Source organism: Mytilus californianus, unplaced genomic scaffold, assembly GCF_021869535.1.
Source record: "Mytilus californianus isolate M0D057914Y unplaced genomic scaffold, xbMytCali1.0.p SCAF_9, whole genome shotgun sequence".
Taxonomy (NCBI): domain Eukaryota; kingdom Metazoa; phylum Mollusca; class Bivalvia; order Mytilida; family Mytilidae; genus Mytilus; species Mytilus californianus.
Window position 1 is genome coordinate 5267706 of NW_026262745.1, and position 27232 is coordinate 5294937.

At 32.0% G+C, this 27232-nt stretch overlaps 1 protein-coding gene across 3 annotated transcripts in view; it reads right to left on the reverse strand.

The window, feature by feature from the left end:
• The window catches only part of LOC127715457 (CUB and sushi domain-containing protein 1-like), a 47308-nt gene extending 28927 nt beyond the window's left edge, over positions 1-18381 (reverse strand). For all 3 annotated transcript variants that reach the window (XM_052221506.1, XM_052221505.1, XM_052221504.1), the window contains exon 1: positions 18294-18381. In XM_052221506.1, coding sequence (XP_052077466.1) covers positions 18294-18366 — 73 coding nt within the window. In that variant the 5' untranslated portion in view covers positions 18367-18381. The remainder of the gene's footprint in view (positions 1-18293) is intronic.
• Between the last annotated feature and the right edge of the window lie 8851 nt (positions 18382-27232).

A 27232-nucleotide genomic window follows, 5' to 3' on the forward strand; every position in this document is an offset into this window, starting at 1 on the left:
ATGATGCTAGGACTACATTATATATTTTCCGTGAATTCTTTAACATGCCTTATGTGTCTAAAAATGGAAAAAGACGATGAAAGTATATTCTTATTGCAAAATTCTTTCCGACAAGAAGATAGCGATCTCAAAAATAGTGATTGTGTTGTTTCAAACTTTGGATTAAATTCAAATCTGTGTTCAAATATTTCCGATTGCAGTGTGGGCAACGAGGAGGATTTAGTTAAAACAGCTAATAATGGTAAGTTTTATATATTTTATAATATGTAATCCTCTCCTATTACTTCCTTAATCCTTCTGTGTTTTATTTCTCCTTAAACGAATGAGAAAACAAATGAAAACCCCATGAAGCTTGAAGACAGATTCACGTTGCAGAAAAAGGTTCAATCATATTGAGTACACCGCAGTGGATTTTATTTCAAATACAACACAATTAAATATAATGAATGAGCATACATGAAAAGCTAACAAGCGTGCAAGCAAATTTAATTATTTTGTTGTTCATCGGAGTTTCCCCCTTTTCAATGAATTTTAAGAGAATTATGATCATAATATTATATCTTTTACTTGAAAAAATGAATTAATATAGTTATATATCTAAATTCATCGCCATGAAATATCCAGAGATCAAGAAGTCAATCAGACGTATTCACCTACTATACATGAAAAAAATATAGTGATTCATAATTTTCCCGTATGACGAAGGCCCGCCCCATCTTTCTTCCTCGTTCACAGAAATTGACTCGGTGGTTGTCTTGCAAGAGACAGTTATTGTTTACCTAAACCTGACCACATGAATACCCCGACCCCCTTTCCGGTTTTACATGTATCTGCAAGGTTCGTATTGCTCATGTTTTAGTTTATTTGTGTATTGCTGTCCTTTTTTTCATGTTTAGTACCGAAATATATTTTTATCCCTCGATTTCCCTTTACAAACAACGCTTTCTTTTTTTTTCTTTCAAAACAAAGTTGTAAGTGTACACATCCTTACTTTTGTGCTTAATATATATTTATTGTATTCAATCAATTTTACTTCTGAGTAATGTTCATCATAACAAACTTAAATTTTGCAATGGCGTCAAAATGGTGGATTAATTGGACCTTATGGAGACCAATTTATCTAAACTATTATCAAAAACTTATAAAATATAGTTAAATGGAGGATTTGAATTATATAGATTATATGAAGAGTACAAAATAACTTGTTTTGATTAAATGTCTACATTAATTGAAATACCCTTGTTTTTTCAGCCAACACATCCCAGAAAAAAAATATGATTGAAGAGAATGGAACACTATTTCTAGGTTAGCCTATGTTAAATCGATAAATTGTGATCATATCTAGTGGATGCTAGAAATTAAAATAGGATTTTAATTCGAAATATTTATATATTGTCCAGAGAAGTCGAAACATGAGTGTAAACGTGGCGCAGCCATTTTTTCAATGAGTTCCCTGGGCTGGATTGATGAAATTTGTTTTCTATGCATATTAGCAGGCATAAAAGATATGATTTTAAAATAAATGACATTGGGAACGTTTATAACTTAAGTGTGTAATCAAAGCTCTCATCTAACATTTACCATCTATTTAGTTTCGCATGTTACATGTTTACGTTCCTTTCCAGGTATTCTTTCGCTTTCGTTATCCAAATTTATCCGCAGATTTTAAACTTACAATGTTTATATATCTCAACATTTATAAGAAATAATTGTTATCATTATTTCAGGGAACTATTTCTTATTGTATACATATCCGGTTTAACCGGAAACGATGCTCGGTTAATCTTTTAGTCCACACAAAAAGAAAGCAATTTATTTACACGAAATAACAAAAGATATCAACGAATTGATAATGAATAATGGTAAGATGTGTCCCCATTAATATAGACTCTCTCCCGAATCCCGGCCACATGTTTTGATCAACATCAACAACAATTTTTTTAATTAAATTGCGTTTTTGGGGTTTTTTTTGGGTTTTTTTTTTTTTTTTTTGCTGTGTGTCGTAGTTGAATATGATAATAATAATATATTGGGTATATTTTTATAAAAATAGTCTTGCAAAGAATTCCGCTCAAGCCAGTGCTAGGGGCCGTGTTAAACTTGCGGTGAGGTAAGAGTTTTGTTGCTTCGCGTTGAAGGCCTCACTGTGACTTTCAGGTGAAGAACAGCAATAAAAGCGCTGTTCCTTTGCTTTTTGTGTGTTTTTTTATTTTTTTTTATTTTGCTGTACATGTACTGATTTTGTGAAATGGATGGATACCACATATCCTTTGTTTTTCTATTGTAAAGTAAGTTTTATAAGTAAGGAATATTATGGTAAGCACTTGAATGTCAAAATACGAAAATAAGATAGGATAATTTGAAATGGCTAGAAAAATTCAGCATTCTCACAGGTTTTGATTATCATCTGGAAGGTACAGAGCAGGACGAAAAATTATAAGGGTGAATTCAGGAATGGTAAAGACTATGTACCAAAGTGAATTGAAAGGTGGGACTAACATGACTAAAATTTGTATACGTACACAGCGTGAGAGAAGTGTCTATAACAGGTTACGAATTAACCTTCTGGGGAAATGCATCAGGAATCAGTATCAAGTGTATAGAACAATTGATGGAGAGTTTAAAATTGTGGGCCCCGTTTCCAAATCGAAAACTTAGACCCATTTGTTCACCAGTTCTTGATTTATTTTCACAAATTGTGATTTGGATGGAGAGTTGTCTTATTGGCACTCATACCACATCTTCTTACATCTATGAAGTAAAATTTATAATATCTAACATCATGAAGGGTAGATAATATGACTTAATATGGATATCAGTGACTCAAAATTTAAATATTAAATTTCAGGAATTCCATCAGTCAATATAATATGTGATCGGGGTTGGAGTTAGAGATCCCACAAACAAACCTATAACGCTTTAGGAGGTGTGGCTGTAATAATTGGGGCAAAAACCAACAAATTGCATGTAGGACAGAAGTGAATATCTAGAAACCACACCTAAACAACACCCATGCTTCAAAACCAATCCAGCCAATCAGTGGAATCCGATATAATTGAGGAAGGGTTTTTAAAAGCAAACAGTCATGGTGTTAGATACATGAATTTTATAGCAGATGGGGATTCGTCAATGCATGCCCAAATGATGGATCGTGTACCAGTATGGGGCAAACATGTAAAGAAATTGGAATGTACCAATCACATAACAGAATTTTTAAGATCCAACCTAGAAAATCTAGTTGCAGAAAAATCCTCAAACAAGGGAAAAGGTAAGTTGTGCAAGAGAACAAGAATTAGAATATTTAGTGCAGTGAGATGTGCCATCAGAAAGAGGTCAGATGAAACTAATAGAGCTCTAAAAATTAAAAAAAACTAGAACACGAAATAAGAAACACCACTTCACACATATATGGAGACCATAAGTAATTTCACACATATATGGAGACCATAAGCAATGCAACCCAGACTTTTGTAAACAGCAGTCAGAATTTGGGATGCAGGAACATCATTGCAAGCCCAAGAAGATTCAAGAGGCTATTACAACCTGAACCCCTCAGCTCTACAATCAGGTATGAGACAGGTCTTTTCCCTACTGTTAAAAAATGTTGCCAAAAAAGCTAGCAATCTCATAGGAAATTTTACCATAAACTTAGCCGAGTGCTGGATACACATTAGATCCAAATTTAATGGGAAAGTGCTTAACCATTGCAATATGATTGCATTGCATACACGGTGTTATGCAGGTTCATTAAGATTCAATCTAGGTCCAAATTGGTCACCAAATGTATGGGCTCAAACCACTGAAACAACATCCGGTTTATATTTTGATAAGTTGTACCAACAGAGAGAGCAGTGTATTGCTAATAATAACAAGAGCAAAGATAAAAAAGAAATTAGGGAAAGAAGATGGAAAAGAAACGTGTTATCTCTTCAGGAATGCAACAGCATTAAAGCCAAACGACATTATGGTAAAGAATTGATGTAACCTGAAAGTGATGTTTCAGAAGAAGAGCTAACTAAATTGAAAGACAAATTCCTAAAGAACAATATAGAATTAACAACACCAGAAATAATCAAAATTGAGAAGCACACTAAAATGCAAGTCTGCGGTCAAAAATGGAAAGATGAACGTAGAAAAAGGCTTACAGTTTCAAATTTTGGCAATATTTTTAAATGAAAAGCCAGTCTTAAAGTAACACCTTTTGTCGTAAAGCTGCTATACAGCACTTTTAAAGGAAATAAATCAATTAGAATTGACCTTCATGAGGAAAGAGTTACCATCCGAGAATATATTAACATAAAAAGAAATAGAAAATATTGAGATCAAAGTTGAACCTTGTGAACTTGCTATTTAAATGTTTTTAACATTTAACATTTAAATATTTGGCCGCTAGCCCTGATGGAAAGGTATATGATAAAGAAAATAATGAAATTCGACTTATAGAAATAAAGTATCTTGTACATGACAAAGATCTAACCCTTACCAAGGCAGCAAGTTCCTTGAAAATATTTTGTTTGGAAAAAAAATCTTCGGGAACAAATAGTAAACTACAACTTAAAACTAATCACAATTATTACTACCAGTGTCCGGCGTTACTTATATATGTGACTTTCCATGAATTGATTTTGTTGTCAGAACACTAAATCCGTATAACATATTCATCCAAAGAATAGACAAGAATACTTCGTTATGGGAAAAGATGGTACCCAAATTAACAGCCTTCTATGATCTAGCTATATTGCCAGAACTTGCCATCAGAAATATCCAGGAGTAAGAGAGTCCGAAAATTGGCTATGGGATTATTAAAACATATGCATATTTATTAAGTGGCATGTAGAAGAACAACTCATGTATTGCATTTTCTCTGTGAATTGAAGACCCTTTGGTGGCGTTTGTCTGTTTTCTACACTTTTGTCAGGTTGTTCACTATTTGACACATTCCCAGTTTCTATTATCAGATTATTTCAGAAAGAAATATTAGCACACAGTATACCTTCTTTAATGTAAAGCTTTATCCTTTCAATTTGCGTGATGTTGTGTTGGTTGGTGTTGACATGCTTGAATAAAAAATGTTTCATTTTATATTCAAAAATACTTAATATTTTCATTAAGAAATACTTTATTTATTTATTGATTTATTCATGTATTCACGTGCAAATATATAATAGAAACAATGGGGTCAAACTTAAATTTTTAAATTATAGTAATAGGTGAAATATTGTCCTCATTCATTTGTCATTTGGTGATTGTCAGGATTGCTAAATTAAATGTTAAAAAACAATAACTTTCAAATAACTTTTGCATAGATAATTTTCATTTTTTTCAGTATTCTTATCAGCCACAGATACATGTACCGTCTACATAAAAAAAATACAATCAAAAACCCATTTTTACCCACCACCCCCAACCTCCAAAAAAAGCAATTAAAATCTAATGGTAGTGATTTAAATAAATTAGTATAAAAAAATATCTTAATGCTACTTTCTTATTTTTCAGTATGCCGATGAGAATAATAAGCAAAGGAAACGATAAACACCACCATTAAAAAATAAACAAAGGAAGAGAAAAGATGTGACTACAGACGACGAGGAAGCACAAGGACTATCTCATATAAATGATCAGAAGAAAACTTTAAGAAGGTATGCCATATCAAATGTCACCAGACCCCATTTGAATACTTAATATAAATAAGAAGATGTGTTATGAGAGATAATGAGACAACTCTCCATCCAAGTGACAATGTATTTAAAGTAATCAATTACAGGTCAAAGTACGGCCTTCAACACATAGCCTTGGCTCACACCGAACAGCAAGCTATAAAGGGCCCTAAAGTGACCAGAGTAAAACAATTCAAACAGAAAACCAACGGTCTATTTTATATACAAAATGAGAAACGAGAAACACCTATGAACCACACCAAAAACGGAAACTACTGAACAACAGGCTCCTGACTTAGGACAGGTGCATATAAAATGCAGCAGATCTTTAAGACTTGTTGTATTGTTACCTATTGTCAATTATACAATGCGTTTGTTTTTCAATCAAAGAATTTGGTCATATATCAATCTGAATTCTCAAAATGGAAATGAATAAAACACGGCAGACTGGTAGAAACACCTATACTATAACATATGCTTTATTTTATTTATTTGTGGTTAATATACTTTGTATATCATATACACAGGCAATATAGGCTCATATACAATGGCAAGATATCCAATGAAATTGCAGGATTAAACTTGATATTTTAGTATAGTATAATATGTATATACAAGTCTTAATTGAAAACAACGTTCAAACCTATGATTCCGTTGGATAAAAACCGCAATTTTTACACATGTGCATGCAAAATAAATTTCTTGTTAGAGGGGTCTAAATACAGCACAAACAACATTTTCCAAATGACCAAAAAAGTGAAAAAGTATATTTTAACAAAACGCATTTGACTAGCAGGTCGAACAATGGATGTTCTTAAACCCTGCTGACTGCCATTGGCGATTGTCAAATAAACGGATCACCAAATGTAAACATAAATGGATCTTAACTATTAATTCAATACCAAACAGAAAACAATAAACTTGCGGAAAAGATGGTATACCGCTAACAGAAGGTGCAAAAATTAGTACACCATATCCGGATTTTGCCAATTAATGTATCTTCAGTGATGTTAGGAATCGAAACGGTATTTAGAAGACCATATAATTTACCTCAATTTTGGATAGACTCTTGAATTTTGAAGAGTCGAGATAGGATGAACGAATCATATAAACCCGAAGGCAAATATAATACAAGCCCAAACGAAAAAATATAAACAAGTCTAAATTGAAAACAACGTTCAAACCTATGATTGCATTGGATAAAAAACCGCAACTTTTATACGTGTGCATGCAAACCTAATTTCTTGGTAGAGGGGTCTAAATACAGCACAAACAACATTTTCCAAAAGACCAAGAAAGTGAAAAAGTATATTTTGACAAAACGCATTTGTCTAGCAAATCGAACAACGGATGTTCTTAAACCCTGCTGACTGCCATTGGCGATTGCCAAATAAACGGATCACCAGATGTAAAAAAATGGATCTTAACAAACAGAAAACAATAAACTTGCAGAAAAGATGGTATACCGCAAACAAAAGGTGCAAAAATTAGTACACCATATCCGGATTTCGCCAATTAATGTCTCTTCAGTGATGTTAGGAATCGAAACGGTATTTAGAAGATCATATAATTTACCTCAATTTTGGATAGACTCTTGAATTTTGAAGAGTCGAGATAGGATGAACGGATCATATAAACCCGAAGGCAAATATAATACAAGCCCAAACGAAACAATATAAACAAGTCTAAATTGAAAACAACGTTCAAACCTATGATTGCATTGGATAAAAAAACCGCAATTTGTATACGTGTGCATTCAAACCTAATTTCTTGGTAGAGGGGTCTTACAGCACAAACAACATTTTCCAAAAGACCAAGAAAGTGAAAAAGTATATTTTGACAAAACGCATTTGACTAGCAAATCGAACAACCGATGTTCTTAAACCCTGCTGACTGCCATTGGCGATTGCCAAATCAACGGATCACCAGATGTAAAAAAAAATGGATCTTAACTATTAATGTAATACCAAACAGAAAACAATAAACTTGCAGAAAAGAAGGTATACCGCAAACAAAAGGTGCAAAAATTAGTACACCATATCCGGATTTCGATGTCTTTTCAGTGATGTTAGGAATCGAATCGGTATTTGGAAGACTATATAATTTACTTCAATTTAGGATAGACTCTTGAATTTTGAAGAGTCGAAATAGGATGAACGGATCATATAAACCCGAAGGCAAATATAATACAAGTCCAAACGAAAAAACATAAACAAGTCTAAATTGAAAACAACGTTCAAACCTATGATTGCATTGGATAAAAAACCGCAACTTTTATACGTGTGCATGCAAACCTAATTTCTTGGTAGAGGGGTCTAAATACAGCACAAACAACATTTTCCAAAAGACCAAGAAAGTGAAAAAGTATAGAGTATAATGACTCTTGAGGTGGGGGAAGTGTGACGGGATTGCTTCCCTTAGAAATTTAGTAGATACTTAGTCAGCCGTAAGCGGTGTTAACGCGCTGCCTTGTAACACAAAGGTCCCGGGTTCGAGTCCCGGTGGAGACATGCGATTTTGCAAGTAGAATCATGCTCTCCGGTTACATATAATTGAGCTATGTCAATAATTTGTTGTTTGTGTGTTATTGTTAAATGGCAAGTACCTGTATCAAATAGCCTGTATTATATAATAGTACCTTTGTGGACATGGATGACCTCATAGACAAACTTTTTATTGCGTGTCTGACTTCATAGTCAATTTAATGTGGAAATACAAAATGTATATGATAAAAAGATCAAAATATGACACTATCAGTATCACATTTATTAGTATCAAATGTCGACATTTTGCTCTCGGGTTGATATTAAGGTCTTTGGTGGATACAGCATGTGATACTGATTTTGCCATGTATTATTCTCTACATAAAACATCCCATTCAGAACTTACCACTAGCACCAATGAATATGTTTTCATGATTATGTAATTTACTGTATTTTTAGAACAAGAAGAAAATATAGCCAACTGAAATTTCTTGGTCGAAAATATCTCATGAATGGATAGAGGAATATAATAGCAGCAAGTGGTATTCAGGAACAGTCACAGCAGTTTTGACAGAATAAGTTGGAGTTGATGGTGCAGAATATGAGGTTTTATATGATGGAGATGATGAACCTAATACATTTGATCATCTGCTTGAAGATTATTGAAGTTGCTCCCTTAAATTTATTGATCTTTAAGGTAATTAGGGTCTTACCACTTTTCTGTGGAAAGACCTATTGTATTTGTTCTGATTATTAGGTCTATCCACTTTTCTGTGGAAAGACCTATTGTATTTGTTCTGGTTATTATTATTATTATTATCTTTTTTTTTTCTTCCGCCAAATTTTGTTCTTGCGATAAATGTTTGTTTCGCATTATGTCGCTTAGATATTTCTCATATTGTATCGTATAGTTTATGCGCTTTTAAATTTCACCCTGCTAAGCCGAACCATTTTCTTTGTAAGAGCTATCTCCCTATTCACTGTTTATCATATGTTTGCACCTCCTTGGAATCAGTGTGAAAGAAACTATTATATGAGACCGGAAGTGACATTCACTTCACCGGAAGTAGCTAATTATCTCCCTTATTTCACTAAGAAGTATATAGAATCCACTTATTTATCTCATCAGTATGAAGAAACTGATAAGATGCCAATTTTGATTTTGAGTAAACATGAACTAGCTTCTTTTAAATAAATTTGAAAATTGCTGTGGAAAGACCTTCAATTGTTCTCTCAACAATTGGTTTTTAATTATTTTTTTTTTATTTCTTCTTCCGCCAAACCCTTTTCTTGCGGTATAAAGTTGTTTCCCAAGATGTCGCTTAAATATTTTGAATATGATATCGATTTGAGTTTTGAGTAAACCAGAAGGTGTTTTCACATCAATATTCTAAATAATTGATAAGAAGCTACTTCTGGTTTACTCAAAAGTTACTATTGGCGTCCAATCATAGGTTTCTTCATACTGATTCAATAAATATATGGTTTCTATATACTTTTGCCTGAAATAAGGGAGATAATTGCCAACATCCGGTTTAGAAAATGTCACTTCTGGTCTCATATGACAGCTTTATTTACACTGATTCCAAAAATATATGGTTTATATATACTTTTGCCTGTAAAAAGGGAGATAATTGGCTACTTCCGGTTAAGAAAATGTTACTTTCGGACTCATAAAATAGCTTCATTCACACTGATTCAAAAAATGTATAGTTTGTATATACTTATGTCTGTAATAAGGGAGATAGAATGCTACTTCTGGTTTATAAAATGTCACTTCTTGTCTCAAATGATAGGTTAATGTATGCCCATTCAAAAAATATAAGGTTTCTAAGTACTTTTTCATGAAATAAGTGCAAAAATGACTACTTCCGGTTAACTCAATGTCACTTCCGGTTGACATTTTTCAAGGTCATATGTCACTCAACATTTTGCAAAAGATCTTATGGCTTTATCATGTACCAATTTGAAGTAATAATCAATTTACCCTAAAATAAACATTTCAAGGGCAATAACTCCTATAAGATGTCATTGGATTGTTTTAAACTTTATGTATCATATCTTCATCACAATAGAGCAAACATTTTGCACTAGTTTTTTCATATATATCTTAAAAAGTGTCAGAGAAAATGCAAAAACAAGCAAAAGTCAAAATTGAGAACATGACCTTGACCTTTGACCTTGACCTCATTTTCTTACTAAGGGTCCAAGGACCTCAAATTAAAAGACTCCAGGTTTATACGGCTAACGGTTTATGAATTACAAAAACATAACGACAAATTTATTTGGTAAAGGTAGATAACCCCTATAAGATTTCACCGAATCGCTTCGATCAAAATCAGCCAAAACTTCCTGAAGATGTAACAAACAAATCTGAAAAATAATTTTGTCGTTATCTTTTTTGGTTACGGAGGAGATATACTCACAAGAAAAACAGTGTTTGGGGAGATAACTCTTACAATGAAAAAGTCTTCGGCTAAAAAAGATGAGTTTTAAAAGCGCAATAATTGTTCGATATAATATCCAAAATTTCTAAGCGACATTTTGGGAAACAACTTTATACCGCAAGAAAAGGGTTTGGCGGAAGAAGAAAAAAAAATAGTAATCAGAACAAATACAATAGGTCTTTCCACAGAAAAGTGGAAAGACCTAATTATTTAGAAAATTGATGTGGAAAGACATTCAATTGTTCTTTGAACAATTGGTTTTTAATTGTTTATTTATTTTTTTTGTTGAAAAGATTAACCTTAAAATTTTTATCTGTAATGCAGGTGTGTCATGTATAAAATTTCTGAATATGTTTTGTAAATAATACAACTATGCTGTTATGTCAAAGTTTATAAAGAAAATATCCTGTCAAATGATGCTGTTCAAAGGTGAAAATTGAAACCAAATGTGTAATAGTTACAGAATTTAGAATAAACTTGATATCAAAACACCATCTTTAAATTAAGTTTTCTTATTTGTCGTACAATCTACTATATATTGAACTTGGGAAGTAAGGTATTTCTATCATACATTAACTTAGATTAGTTAACATCACTTGCATTTAAAATGCCATTATCGTTCATTTCAATGATTTATAACATAAAGCAATAAGACATTGGATTAATTCTTATATTAGATTTCACAAAATTGAAGCCCTTTGCAGAAATCATTATTTTATACCTTGGATACAATAAAACTTGTCGTGTGCAAGTTTCGCTGCATTTTTCACCACAAATAAAAGCATCTGTTATTTAATGACTAATAATCTTTATTAAATAATTTAATATCCAATACCACATTGAGCTATGAAAAATAATTAACATCACACACGTATGTGTAATTCAGAAGACATTTGTCTTTTTATGTATTTTAAGTATTTTATGACAACAAAACTTAATAATCAACCCCATATATGCAAAAAGTCATGATTGATTACAAAAGTGATCATTTCATGTATATTTATCTTTGATTCTATTAAATATTTATTTCAGAAACAATTCTTAGAGATATTATTTGTTGTCCCGGGCCACATTTGCTGATATTTGAAATTGACAGATATCTTGTATATACGTATGATAAGAACTTATACAAATTATATTACTGAAAAGACATATTTTTGAAAATTATAAATTTTACTAACTTAATCACCCAATCATATTAATAACAATTTGAGAAGAACAAACATATAACATAGTTGAATGCTAGCTACGGAAAATTGTGAGTTATTAAGGGTGGTAATTTGATTTGTGAATTTTTTTCATATCAAAGTGTCAATATTTGTGCTCCATAACTTTCATTAACGTAGTTCCAAAATGGCCTTTTTGTGTCTTTGAAAAAAGATGGGCATGACATTTGAAAATAAACATTGCCTGTTAGATAAATCTTAATTTAAGATATAGCATCACATACATAGCATACATAGGATTACTGTTTTTTGGTTTTTTGTAGGTTTACATAACTGTTTGAGACCAGACAATTTTTTCTAGAGAGACAGACTTTGATGGTAAATTTTCAACATTTAGACAGTGTTTTGATTGGAATATCATGTGTAATTTCAAAGAGTGATACATGAGGATTAATTTGATGTGCAATATGTATATGTTTTCAAGTGCAATATATTTTTTTTATATATTTTTTTTCATAATTAAAAAAAAAATGGTTATGATGAACCTTAAGTGTTTGAAACTGTTTCATAAATACATTGGAAAGAAGCAAATGTTATTCGTATTTTGATGTTATATAGCCCTAAGAGTAAAAATACCTTTATTAATAGCTCCCCTTTTTTACTTAATTTCAATGCAGGAAAGCTTAAGGGTTTTGTGTTCAAATTTATACAACATAATTACAAACTGTCTATAAACTTATCTAACAAACATATGATTAAATCTAACACCTACGTTTATTTAATTTCAAGAGACTACATCAATTTAAAAAAAAAAAACGATTACTACGAACAAAGTGCAAATCGGACATACGATTGGTTTCTTTAACCTGTGGTAACGTGTTCCTTTGTCTGTTTCTTATATTCACCGTCGTTGATAAGCGAATTTTTGTAATATATCCCTGTACAGGCAATAATATCAGATTTTCGATAAAAAAAAAACTAGCGAATCAACGCCGACACCTGAAAATTATAAAAACTATTGTAGCCCTCTAGTTCATGACGAAAGTTCTCCATTTTGCACTTTGTACACGGGGGAAGGATAAGGTGGTTTATCAAATTCTTAACTATTTTGTGTAAGGAACAATCTGTGGCTTCAGATCAACGCTTAGTAAAATATCTAATTCAAATGAACGATTTTTTCTAATTATGATAATAAAATTATTTTACTTGTGGTCCTCGTATTGCGGCATGATCCATCAAGCATTAACAGCATTTTTTTTTCATTTTCATTGTAGCTGAAAATGATGTTAGGACGAAAGAGAGCAATACAGATGTCGAATTTTATATCCAAAGACGGACGAGGATATCAAAAGTCTTGTGCAAAATGAAATACCTAAAAGCACCAAAAACAAAACTTACAACGAGCATTGTCAACCAAATTGGTGCTAAAGGAGACAACCCAAAACATGAAAAAAAAAATGGTTGTGAAATAAATATTGACGCTGGTAGTGTTAAAATCAATTTAAAAGTTTTTTTTTCCGGAAACCGTCTTGATGAGTGATGTATTGGAAAGTGACCTTAATAAAAAATATTTTTGGTTTAATTGTTACTTGTTCTTCCGTTTTTTCAAAATGAAAAACAAATAGTGTGAATTGGTGGATTTTTTTCTGTCCTTGAACTATCATTTACCTGCAACAATCAATTATGCTACCTACAGCTGTCTAATATTTCTAAGAAAGAGGAGGGTTATTCTTTAAAAAATATTGGACAGTTAAAGGTAACATAGTGGTTTTTACAGGTAAATTATGATAGTCAAATCACTGAAATAAACAACGGGTACAACAATAGAATACGGTCACAACAATGTTTTAACAACCAATCAAAATTCAGGATGCTTATATTTAAAGTACAAATATATTTAAAATTAAAAACCAATTGTTCAGAGAACAATTGAAGGTCTTTCCACCAGTAAGGATCTATTTTGATATGAAAATATTAAAATTTTGTTTTAAATGTCAATTTCCGCGTCAAATGACAGCTTATTGTACGCTGATTCCCAAAAAATATGGTTTTCATACAAAAAGATATAAATAAGGGAGATAATTTTTTACTTCCGGTTTAAAAGATGGTACTTCCGGTATTGTTTGATAGTTTACTTGACACTGATTCCAAAAATATATGGTTCTATATACTTTTACATTAACTTAGTACAAAAAATAGCTCCTTCCGGTTTACAAAAGGTCACTTCCGGTTGACTTTTTCAATGTCACAATGCTTGCAACCTAATGCAAAAAGTCCCTTGGCTTTATCATGTATAGATGCATATGAGGTAAAAGCAAAGGTCAAAATCTAGAACGTTAAATTTACCTATGACCTTGAGCTCAATTTCAAGGTCTTAAACCAAGGACCACAAATCAAAAGACTCTAGGCCTCTACTTTATATTGTTAATGAGTTCTATTACCATACGATTGATTGATTGATTGTTGGTTGCTTAACGTCCAGTGGTATTACCATACGACTAATATAAGATATAAAAGGGGGAAAACTCGCATCAAATGTCTACGTACCCTTTCAACTAAAATTTACGTGTTACGACATGTCGCAACTAACAATTGTGTGAAAATATTTTGTCGATATCTTATATGATTTCTAAAAATAAGAGATAACAAGCCAAAATCAAAATTTTGAACATGACCTTGACCTTTGACCTTGACCTCATTTTCATTTTTTTGGACGAAGAACCTCATATCAAAAGACCCTAGGCCTCTATCACTAATGGTTTTCCAGTTAAAAATACATTTCAATTATATCAAATACAAAAGGGGAAATAACTGTCATATGGAATCTCTATACGGCTTCGGTCAAAATAAAACCTAACATCCTGAGGATATAACGAGCAATTTAGAAAAATAAATTTGTCGCTTTCTTTTACGGTTGCGGAGGAGATCTCATAACAAGAAAAACAGAGTTTGGGGAGATAACTCTTACAAAGAAAAGTGTTCGGTTAAACAGGGTCAGTTTCAAAAGCGTATAGACTGTATGATATCATATACCAAAAAACTAAGCGACATCTTTTGAAACAAAAGTACACCGCAAGAAAAAAATTAGGCGGAAGAAAAAAACATAATCAGAAGAAAACCAATAGGTCTTTCCACGGAAAGGTGGAAAGACCTAATAAGCGACACGTATCTTGTGGCTTTATGCCAAGAGTTTTCAATTGTCCCTATTCGGCTTACATATGTTTTGTCAAGCCGGTTGAACCATTATTTGAGTGATTGATTGAAATAATTAAAAGATAAAGAAGAGACGCAGCGGGACGAAAACAAGTCATATGTCAAATAAAAACAGACAAAATAATGACCAAACATAAAGTCGACGATAAGACTAGCAGCAATAGCAAAACCGTACACAGACAACTTAAGATGGGGCAACAAGAACCACACCATCAACTTGCCCCGGAGTTGTTAGTAGATCTTTCAACTATGTTTAATTTTTTTAACTTCATCTGTCTTGACAAAGTAAAATGGAAAATATTAAGGCTGTGTGTTCTTTAATTCTCACATTGTATGCTTATCAACACAGATTTTGTTAAACATAAGGAAAGTAATGTGTTGGCGATTGCTTTGTAATATCAGCCTATAATCTATTCATACTGAAACTTGTAAACATATCGTTAAAATATGTGACATGTGTTTGATTGATGCTCGTGTACATTTAAATATCTATACACGCATAAAGATGATTTAATCAAGAATGATGTAATAAAATTTATTTGATAAAATATAACTTCTTTATTTCTGAAGAAATTTTTTTAAATCTTTCATCGTTAAAAAAAAAGCAGTTTAACGTGCGTAAATCAAATATTGACATCCTTTTTGATTTGAGAATATTCAAACGAAAATGTTGGTTGTCTATACTTTGGAATGTTGTCGAATTATATCAAAATGTGATACATGTATTATGTATAATGTGATACATGTATTATGTATAATGTGATACATGTATTATGTATAATGCAGCTTTTAAAAAAGAAGAAACGATACCAAAGGGACAATCAAAACTCACAAGGCGAATAACCAAAAAAAAGTATCAACCATGGTCAAAAGAAAAACGAAGATACAAATAATTCCACAAAAACACAACAAAAAAACATAAGATTTAGCCACATGAACCATACCTTAAACAGTGGGTGAATTCAAGTGCGTCGTCCGCGTAAGCAGTTATTACTCCACTAGTGAAACCGTCGTGTTACTCTTACAACAATCACATTCATATAAATGACATTGCTTAAAACGAATTCATTATTACAACATTTGTTTTGTACAACTGGTATCTTGACGTCCTTAGTAAATGTAACATAATTTGAGCTATATTGAATGTATTATTATTTTGTAGGTATGTAAAAAAAAAACAAATACAGATTCCGTTTCTCCAAAACCAGGACTTGAAAAGAAACAATTGATTTCGACGAATCAAGGTATATTTTGTCCATTATAACGGTGACGATTTAACTATTGAGACATTTGACAAATAACGATAAGGATAATCAGACGAATCTCGATACAAAGTTAATTTAGTTGAGCAGATGCTAACAAAAGTCGAAAATTACCATTTGACCGCCTGACAGCCAAAATGTATCCTATCATAATGGAAACCCTGATGTTATAGCTTACCTGTAAGCTGTAATCCTCTATCAAGAAAATCATGATAAGAAAAGCAAGATCTGCAATATCGTATATACTTCCGTATGAAGTTGTTACACAAAATTGGGAAAATTTAAATCATCTCTTTTGTCGTATAGTTTAGTTCTCAACCGACCTTTATTGTCATTTTTAGATAAATTCTACGTATGAGGCAGACTTAACTGTATCTGTTTTACCCCTTATTCTAAGTCCATTAGGATAGATGCAGTCAACATAGTCTATACACTTTGAAATATTCAGTAGAAGTAAACAACTATATAGCGGAAAGTGAATTTAAAGGCTAATGCCAGCTTCTTTTCATTTTTTTCGAGAAGCTTCTATATGAAGTCTGCACATATGAATAAATGAACAAGTCGGGAAGCAGAGGGGAACAATTGGTTCCTATAAGAATGTCGATTATCTGTTCAGAACATTTTCTCAAAGCGTAATAAAAGATAAAAGTAAAAAAGTCCAGGATTGTGATGATGTTAGTTTCAGCGAAAATTTCCTGAAGTTTGTTCCTAACTTTAACAGGATATTTGTATCTGTGTTGATCATTCTGTTCTATGAAACAGATTTTTACTAATGTTATAAATTTATCGCTTAGTTTGTTATGAGGAATAGTAGTGAAGGAGTAGAGAAGTCCTATACTATAACTTGAGGAGAAGGACTATGATTGGAATTACCATTACAGATTTGTTATTTTTTATGTTTCCACATCTGACTCGCACCACCCGTAGAGTTGGTAGTTTCAAGGTAACCATGAAGTCCGATTTTATTGTTTGTATAATAAATGCTAATAATTTGAAAAGAGGTCTCGTTGAGCATTTCGCAGATCAAGCAAATTCACATCGACATGTGAAAGGAAACCTATTTAATTTAAGTATCCAGTAGCGTGAAGGAACATCAAATTCGTCACCCTAGGTTGAAATCCGAAGAAACATATTTAAGAGAATTCATTCGGTAAAATTTCAAAGCATTTATTTTAGATTTTAGTTCATGCTTTACATGCAAAATTATATCAAAAATCGTATATAAATGTTTGACATCAACTGTTTACTGTAATAATGCATAATCAATTAAAGAACCTTTGTGAGCACGTTCACATACCCCATGCCCCACATTGTCACTGGGCAACAAAATCTCACCATATTCCTAAGTTCAAAGGCTCCTAACTCACAAGTCAACTGATGTTCTTATTATCTACAAAGTTTCATGAAATTATGTAGTGTGGGTTAAGAGTAGTTGTGATGACAAACTGTAGCGGTAGTATATATAGACCAAAATTCTAAGTTCAAAGGGTCATAACTCCTAGAAAAAAAATTAAATCATAATTTCCTGTCGATATGCAAATCTACAAAGTATGTCCTAATCATATACAAAGTTTAATGACACTGCTTAAAATTATGTACGCCAAACGCGTGTTTCATTTACAAAAGACTCACCAGTAAAACTCGATTCAAACAAGTTCAAAAGGCAAAATAAAGTACGAAGTTTCAGAGCATTTAGGACCCAAAATTCCTAAAGGCTTTAATAAATACAGGTAAGGTAATATATTTTGGGGTAGAAAATTTTAGTATTTCAAAAATTTGAAGTTTTGTAAACAGTTAGTTTATAATTATTAATATACCAATGATAGTTCATGTCTACACAGAAATTCTGACTTCTGGGCTAGTGATACCTTCGACGATGAAACCTCCACCAACAGAGGTATCGACCCTGAGGTTGTTGATAAACTCATTAGATACTAGATACCAGGTTTAAACATTTATACACCAGACAAAAATTTCGTCTTCACAAATCTCACCAATGACACTCGAATAAAAAATGTTAAAAAGGCAAAATAAAGGACAAGATTTAAGAGCTACAATAAGTTACCTGTGACTGTCGAAAGCATCAAGAGATAAATGACTACTGTCATCGGATTAACGAAAAGAATCTTGAAATCCATACTGAATCTCTCCGTTGCAAATCTCTTCTGACTTGTGTAATTGTTATCAGAAAAATATTATATACCAGATGTGACATTCACTTTGATCGTGATTCTCACAATATGTTAACGGAAATAAATATTTTGATTTAAATAATATTTTTATCATTAGTGTGAATTCAAAACGCATTAGCCATAGATGAAAGTTTTACTGATGGATAAAGAATTTGTCAAACGATAAACATTTGTAGTCATTTTCTTTAAGACTCAATTTCGGTTATTTTGTATTTAAAGGAGATATTTTATCGGTAAATTAAAGCACCAGGTACTACAAGTGTTTGTAGTTTTGAACTAATTAAACTCTTTTAATATATATTTTTTTCAAAATAATTAACTTTTGCTATTACTTGGCGTCCGTTGTCGTCGTCCGTTTTCGTAATACTTATTTTAATTCTTCACCTCTGAAACTTCTTGGTTAAAACGTTACTAAACTAAACATAATGTAGCTTAGGGAATTTAATTTAACAAGGTAATCCGTAAATGTTGTCTCATTGATAGGGCAAGTATATTTTAGCCTCTGTCAACTGGTGTAAAGAAAAGTTGACCAAAGTTTTTGAGTTTTTATTCGTCTCTTGTGGCCTACGGTTGCAGTGTAGTCTTTTCTTTTTCGGTGGTACAGGTGAATGAAAGTTCGCAATGCCATCCATTGTTCTCGTTACGCCTTAATTTCTGTCCTGTACCTGGCCCTATCAATGAGACAAAATTGGAAGAAAACTAGAACAACTACAAAATTATTTTAAAAAGTACTTAGATCCCTAAACCGAGCAAAAATGCCACCTTATTTTATTGACATTGTTTTAAGTCAGACATTCTTAAAAAATACCAAACAATAAATCCAACACAACCTTACCCTTGAAGAATAATCTGCACTGAAAACTTACGATCCAACAACAACATCGTAATTAAACCTTCAGATAAAGGCAGTGCATTTGTCATCATAAATAAATCTGCCTATATTAGTGAGGCTGAAAGTCATCTTGCCGATGCTAAAAGAGAGGCAAAAGATACCAAAGGGACATTCAAACTCGTAAGTCGAAAATAAACTGACAACGCCATGGCTTTGGACTTATATTCAGTTTGTGAGTTAATCGCCCTAGTTTACACATCAATAACCTCTAGAAAAAATGTGTTTAATCCTATAATAATTCTTATATGATTTGCATATAAAAAAATACTTGAATTGGATTGGTCCTTTTGAAGTTTTCCCTTGGTTTACACTTCGATAAACCATGTTGCCGAAACTACTTTCGTAACCTTCACTGTGACCTATTCATACCCTATACACATGCACGTGATCAGGGGTAGTAAGCAAATTGAGATTGAAAAACAAATAACATAATTTTATTTATGCAAAGAAAAAAGAAGTAACGCATTCAAGCTTGTAAAATGTATGAAATTTAGATAAAACAAAATTCCGCGAACAATCATGAATGATCTTACCACGTTAACGTCATGGCAAAACATGAATTCTAATATTACGTGCTTCTTTCGCTTTGTAAACAACACTGTGATAAAATTTTCGATATATCTATACTTAGCGCAGACTCAGAGATGTGCATATTAGTGGCTGTTACTATTTACCTCCCACGTAAATCCACATGTATCGTAACCTATGTGCAAACACCATGTCGATTTTGTTGTGTCCAAATTGAAATTGAAAAAGAAACTACAGAACCGTAAATCCTATTATATTGCATAACAATAATAATTAATACACAAGAGCTTAAAAAATGTATAAAATCAAAATAAAATAAAATTCCGCCAAATTTCATGAATGATCTTGGCGCATTAACGTCATGTCATAACATGACGTCATACGAATGAAAACTCTAAAGCTGAATGTTTTCCGTTACGTATACTCCCTAAGTTCGGATAATATTGCATTCAGTTGGAAAGCAGGTCACGGTTTGACCCCAAGTCTATCAGCAACAATAGAGTCACGTGACCGTGAAAATTCAGTAAAACTACGGATGAGACAAACCTCACTTTTACTCACTAAAATACCACTGTCATAGTAAAAACTTATTGATCAAAATAATCTTGAATATACATAGTTTTAACTCGTCAAAACTTACACATCAACTCAAAGTCCTTTATTCTTTATTTTATGTTCAAACTTGAAGTTTGTGTGAAAATTTTCAAGGCTCCTGATCGAAAAATCTAAATATTTTCGAGGAAACTAAAAATGATGGGCTGAATTTAAATTTAATAAAGCATCTCGTTAAGACAAACACTCGATATGAATATCTAGGCAATACAGTTTTGGATACGCAAACGTCAAGTTATGTTCAACACGAAGCGGTGGTTTTTTTGCCGATTTGTGCAAGTGGTTATCTCCCCTTGATATCACCAGTCAAAAATAAAAACCCACCAAAATGAATAAAAAGGAGTTTATTTTACAAAAATCAAGAAGAAAATAAAAGAAAGTCGATTAACAACTATGTTATTATAATATTAGGAAGAGATACTTCTCTACTTTTCAGAGAAGGATTACAGGTAAAAGTTAAAAGACAAAAAATTGGTAAAAATTATATCTAGAAACCTAGCTGAATTGTTATAAATTAGCCCTGGCTGATGAAATTTACTTTCAGTTTATAATTTTTATAATGGGATATTGGATCACTCCTAATGTAACTACATCTAACAATGTTTAATTCAATAAAACATACTGTATACAAAATAATCTTTCTGAAAAAAAATAGTACTGACCATTTATATTTTATATTTTAATAAAGTGGGACCAAGAGTCACAATTTAGTTTCTTCAAAGTAAAAAAGCCTTTTAACTCAAGCTTATGTTTCTTAGTTGAACAGTACAGTACTGCCTAGAAAATATCATACAGAAAAAGGATAAGTTTACCAAAAAAATGACAAAAAATCTGTAAAAAAATAATGCTTAAAATTATAAGTGAAAGTGACATAATTTTGAATTTTAAAATCATTATTTTGTAAAATTCAACTATTAGATTAGCTAGCACAGTAGGGGGCCCTTGTCCAATTTCTCAGGGTATTTTATAGTCCAAATAATTATGACGTCTTGGAAGGCTATTTTAAACTTTTGCATTTTATAGATTATGAAAGTAAACATTTTGAAAAACAATTGGGGCTTCACCTCTTCAGGTTTCTGTATCTGCTGCTTTACATATTTAATATAAACAAAGTATTATATATTTTACGTGAATAATTGGATATTAATCTCAGAAATGAAAGTTGGTATGACAAATCTTTTGCATTTTACTTTAATAATGATCAATGATGATTAAATTTGACAAGATTTTGTCATTTGAATAAATTCAATTTTGTAAGCACACATCTCTAAGAATTAATTTCTTGTTTTACTTGAAAAGCTAGTGTTTGCTCTTATTAATGTAGCTTACTTAGTAAAGAGATAATTGATAAGCAAGGTTTTTAGCTTATAAAATATAAATATAATTAACTGACCTTCATTTCTTTTTTTCATATGCTTTTTCCTCCAGAAATTTTCTTTGCAATGCATTTTCTATTGCTATTTATGTGCTTTTGTTTATCCATAGGCCATCATTAATTTGTCATATTTGCTTCCAGTATAAATGACATTTTCTTAGACCTAGTATAGTTTCAAACGCCATAAAGAAGAACTTTGTTTGTTGTTTCACTTGTCCAATGTGTAAATTTTCACTATGCACATGACCCTGACACATATTTTATTAACGTTATATATGACGTAAGTTGAAAAAGAAAACAATGTCACCGTCAATTTGTGTAGGGGATCAAAAAGGGGGTTAATTACTTTAAAATGGAGATATCGTATGGAATTGTGAAAATCAACACTTTTTAATCACAATTTCATTCATATCTATATTAAAATCAGTATTTTAGAGTACTTTGGAAACAGGTACAATGAAAAGAAGTTGAACTATACTGTTTTGAAGTAGAAACGCAGCCAAAACCAGGTACAAATTGACATGACTGGTGGTCACCAAAATTGATGTATAATAGTAAAAAATGATGGCTTCATAATTGTGTAGAAATTTGAAATAGGTTACCCGGTTTCATTTAAGATTTTTAAAGTTCTATTCCGTATTTGGATACGCAAACGTCAAGTTATATAAATTCGATGTTTTTGGCGAACAAAAAAGATGGCTGATCATTTTTTGAACGGACAGGATAAAGTAATAGCAAATAAAAGTTATTTTCGACAATGTTTTAATGTCGTATTGAAACTATATTGTTCACAAAATCTACAAACTTTAAAAATCAATTATAATAAAAGCATGACAAGTTGAAAAAAATAGTTTAAACGTCGATTTTTTAGCCGATTTATTTCGCGAACTTTTTGACGTCACCGACGACTGTAGCGCCACCTAATTAATTCCCCCTGCAATTGTTGCTGATAGAGCTTGACGACAACGGACGTTTCCAAGGACTTGCTTTCCAACTGATTATGGAGTTTTGATGTAGGTGTTGTTTCATTTTCTATTCCATTGCATTATTTGCACATTTGTGGATTTCAGCAAGTCAACATGGCGGCTCACTCCTTAGTTACGACATGTCAACTCTGGATTTGACAGTAAATAGTAGCCAACGAAAAATAAATGTTTGGGTTAAGAATTATGTGAATTGAACACATTTTTTCTACTGCTTAATTGAGAAATAATTCATGTAAGACTTAGATTTATATAAAATTTGTAGCTTTTATCTTACAGGGGTAAAATAGAACAGCGATACACACGGCAATCTTTCGTTCGCGTCAGTTTTCTAATTACCGTATTTGTCCTATTAGAATCGAAATAATTCATGGACGCCATAGATTTGTTGGACATTTACACATGGCCTGGGCGTGATATTCGTTAATTTTATCCCTCGCTAACGCTCAGGATAAAATTCGAATATCACGGCCCAGGCCATGTGTAAATGTCCAACAAATCTATGGCGTCCATGAATTATTTCTTAAGTCATACGAATTAAGTGGTGGTAAATAGAAGCCGATGAACAAAAAAATGATGATAAAAGAATTGCGCATGTTTGGCTAAGAATTATAAAGATTAAACACATATTTTCTAGAGGTTATTGATGTGTAAACTGGGTCGCTTACTCACAAACTTTTTGTATATGCAAATATAGCAAAACAATTTATTTGTATACATATTTTTGTACGAGGGTTGCTTGATTGTAGGATAAACCAGTTTGCACTTGTATTCATGTTACTCGGTAACATTAGGTAGTTCAAGCTATGTTTTGAAATAAATAGTAAAGTTCGGTTTTCCTTTTGTGTATATCTGAATGAATATAAATGACGTCAACAGATTGAGTAATTTTGGTTAAGACAGTTTTTACGATTACGTTTTTATCGCTAAACATTCAAGCCATTGTATAAGTGATTTCATGAAGTCTACCTTCCGTCATCAGTATCACATCAACAAGTAAAATTAAACTGATCTTGCAGACATTTTGCAATACAATTTTATGGTTAAAGAGCAACTATTTAATCTTTTGCGGGGGACCGAGGACGAAACTTTAACCCGGCATTTTTTCACTGCTTCATGAGATATAGAAATTTTTATTTTATTAAAAATTATTAATTACTGACAAAGAAAAGAAATTTATATTTTCGCTAGAATTTCATTATTTGTCTGTTCCTAACGAATTTATTTATTTAAATGCTACATTCTTTTCGTCATCCTGATTTTATCATAACTTTTCTTATTGGATTATTAGTTGAATTCTACTCACTTTCGTTTACCTGTTAAATTACATACCTTTTTACTTCACTCCAAGATTTGTTTTTACACGGTAAACACTTAGTTCTTATTATATATTATTTTTGAAATTTGAGATGAAGCGTCGTTCAACATTTTTTGATAGTTTTGAGAACATTTTTTTTTTAATCTATTTATTGTATTTGTTGAAGCGTCGATTAACACTATTACTATTAGAGAATATTTAGTTTCTGCATATATACATTCGAATTCGAGTTAAAGTACTTTGTTGAAGCATCGATCAACAAATTTTTTTTTTTTAAATTTAGATAGATATTACTTTGTCTAGCGATATAATGTGATAGTTTTATAATGTTACCTTACTTTAGTATACATTTTTGTGTGTGTTTTATGCTTCGTTTAATATGAACGGTAGACCTAAAAGATCGGTCCCGCGACGGGATTATAAAAATCTCAACTGTTTTGGTACAACGGATCCTGTTGTTCAGTTTTCATTTCAGCAAAACATGGACGAAGACTTACTAGACTTGTCACTGACTCCAGAGGAGCAAGAAGAATTTGATGAAGAGTTTGTGTCAAGTTTTGTTGGTCCAGAGCAGTCTTCGGAAAATGAGGGAGAGGCCTCGGGTTCAAAAAACCTGGAAAACCGTAACAACAAAGAGGAGAAAGTAGATAAATGTCAGGATAATGATTTGGAGCTGAGGGTACAACTCTTGGAGAAGAAGAGGGATGACCTAAAAATGCAGCAATTGAAAGACCTGATAAGACACCTAGAGGAAGAAGTAGCCGAGATGTCGGGTAATTCCAAGTCCAAAGACACGAGCGAAAAGAAGAAGCAGAAAAAGAAGTCAGGTGAGGTTACTAAGCTCAATCTTGAAAAAGACAATGTCACTATAAAAGATCTAAGAAAATCTAAAAAGTTAAACAAAAAAGTAGATGAGCAGCTCAAATGTTTAGGTCTTGATTCTGGAGAGAGTGATGAAAATGGAATTTCTGCTTCAAAGTCTATTTCATTAGGTAAATTAAATAAATTAAGTAGGCAAGGTTTTCCTGACTCTGATAAAGCTCATTCGAATAGCAGCCAGAAGGGAAAATCTTGTCAAAAGTCAGTGGATATGAAGAAAAAGATTGTCACGCCTGTGTCTGATTCTGATTCATCTAGTAGCGATTCGGATTCTGATTCAGATTCTAGTTCTAATACTAATTTAAAAATTAAGAAAAGTGCAAAGAAGAAAAAAGCAGGCCTCGTCAGTAAGTCTACGGATAAAGTTAAAAACCATCAGTCTTTATATATAAATTTATAACAGTTTGTTGCAGGGGAATTAGAAATTATTTCCAACTTTTGCAAAAACAAATCCGAAAAAAGAAGGTATATTACGACTTTTACAAAAAGTTTCTTATTTTTCATCTGTTTATCAATGGTCAGCTATTCTTGATTTTTATGCTGTATGGTTACGACAGATTGAAATTGGAAAGAAAACGTGGAATGATGATTCACAGGTATTAGAGTCTGCTGTTTTAACCGGTAATATTTTACCGCTAGAATTTAGGTCTAGTACTAAAACTTCTTTAAAAAATCAAGCATCTAAATCATCTACTTGGTTTTGTTACAAATATAAAAGAAATAAATGTGAGGAAAAAACTTCACCTCATTCTGCCACTATTCGTGGAATTGTCAGGACCGTTCATCACATTTGTGCTTCTTGTTTGCAGAAAGATGGGACTCAACAATCTTATCCGGAATGTTCGGACAAATGTCCCAATAAAGAAAAATGACTACCTTGTGATCAAAGTAGTATTCCCTTGTTTGAAACAGATCATTGTAACTTATGTTTTGATTCATTAGAATCCAATAAATGCAGTGTCGGAAAATTGATACATTTGCATAATAAATTACTTACTTATAGTGGTTATAATTATGAAAATTTGAGCATTCCTATATACTCTAGGTTAAATGTTTCATTTTGGAGACAGCAATTATTTTGTTATTTTGACAAAGATATTTGTGAATTTTTGGAGTTTGGTTGGCCAGTAGGTATTAATTTTGCTGATAAAATTCATCCCTCTTGTAAGAAAGTACGTAATCATGCTGGTGCACGACAATTTTCTAAAGACATTGATAAATATATAAAGAAGGAAGCTTCATATGATGCTATTCTTGGTCCTTTCAAAAGTAATCTCTTCAGAGATGGTCTTATTTGATCTCCATTGAACTCGGTCCCAAAGCTGATTCGGAGGAAAGAAGGGTTATAATGGATCTTAGTTTTCCCAAAGGCAACTCTGTTAATGATTGCATTGACAAAAATGAGTATTTGGGGAATAAGGTTGATTTACATTATCCAAACGTGAATAAACTTGTAGAAATTATCAAGAAGAAAGGTCCGCAGTGTCATATTTTTAAGCGCGATTTGCGCCGGACTTACAGACAGTTTCCACTAGATCCCATAGATTACAATTTAGTAGGGTTTTGTTTTTGGCGCAATCATATTTTTGTGGACAGAGTTCTGCCCATGGGTTTGAAATCGTCGGCATATATTTGGCAAAGAATCATAAATGCAGTGTCTTATATTGTTAAAACGTTTTGTGTTGAAGTCGTTAATTATTTGGACGATTTTGCGGGCGCTGACTTTCCAGACACAGCTGGTAATTCATTTCAGATTTTAAAACAGGTGCTAGACAATAGTGGTTTAGAGGAATCACTTGAAAAAGCTTGCCCCCCATGTTCCAGGATGTCTTTTCTTCGCGTCTGGTTCGATACGGAGAAAATTACGTTAGAAGTTACTCCTCCTAGGCTTACTGAAATTTTGGCTTTGGATAATGCTTGGTTGTTAAAAATTAAGGTGTTCAGAAAAGAAGTGCAATCGTTGATTAGAAAGTTAAATTTCATAGCCAGTTGTGTTAAACCGGGTAGAATATTCATTTCTAGAATTTTAAATTTTTTGAAAGAATTTGTTTCTGATGATCAGTGTTTAGAATTATCGGAGGAATTCAAAAGGGACATTTTCTGGTGGTATGAATTCTTGCTGATTTTAATGGTATTTCCATTTTAAGTTTGGAAGTATGGACAGAACCAGATCAGTTTTTCTCATGTGACGCATGTTTGTCCGGTTGCGGTGGAATTTCATCTTC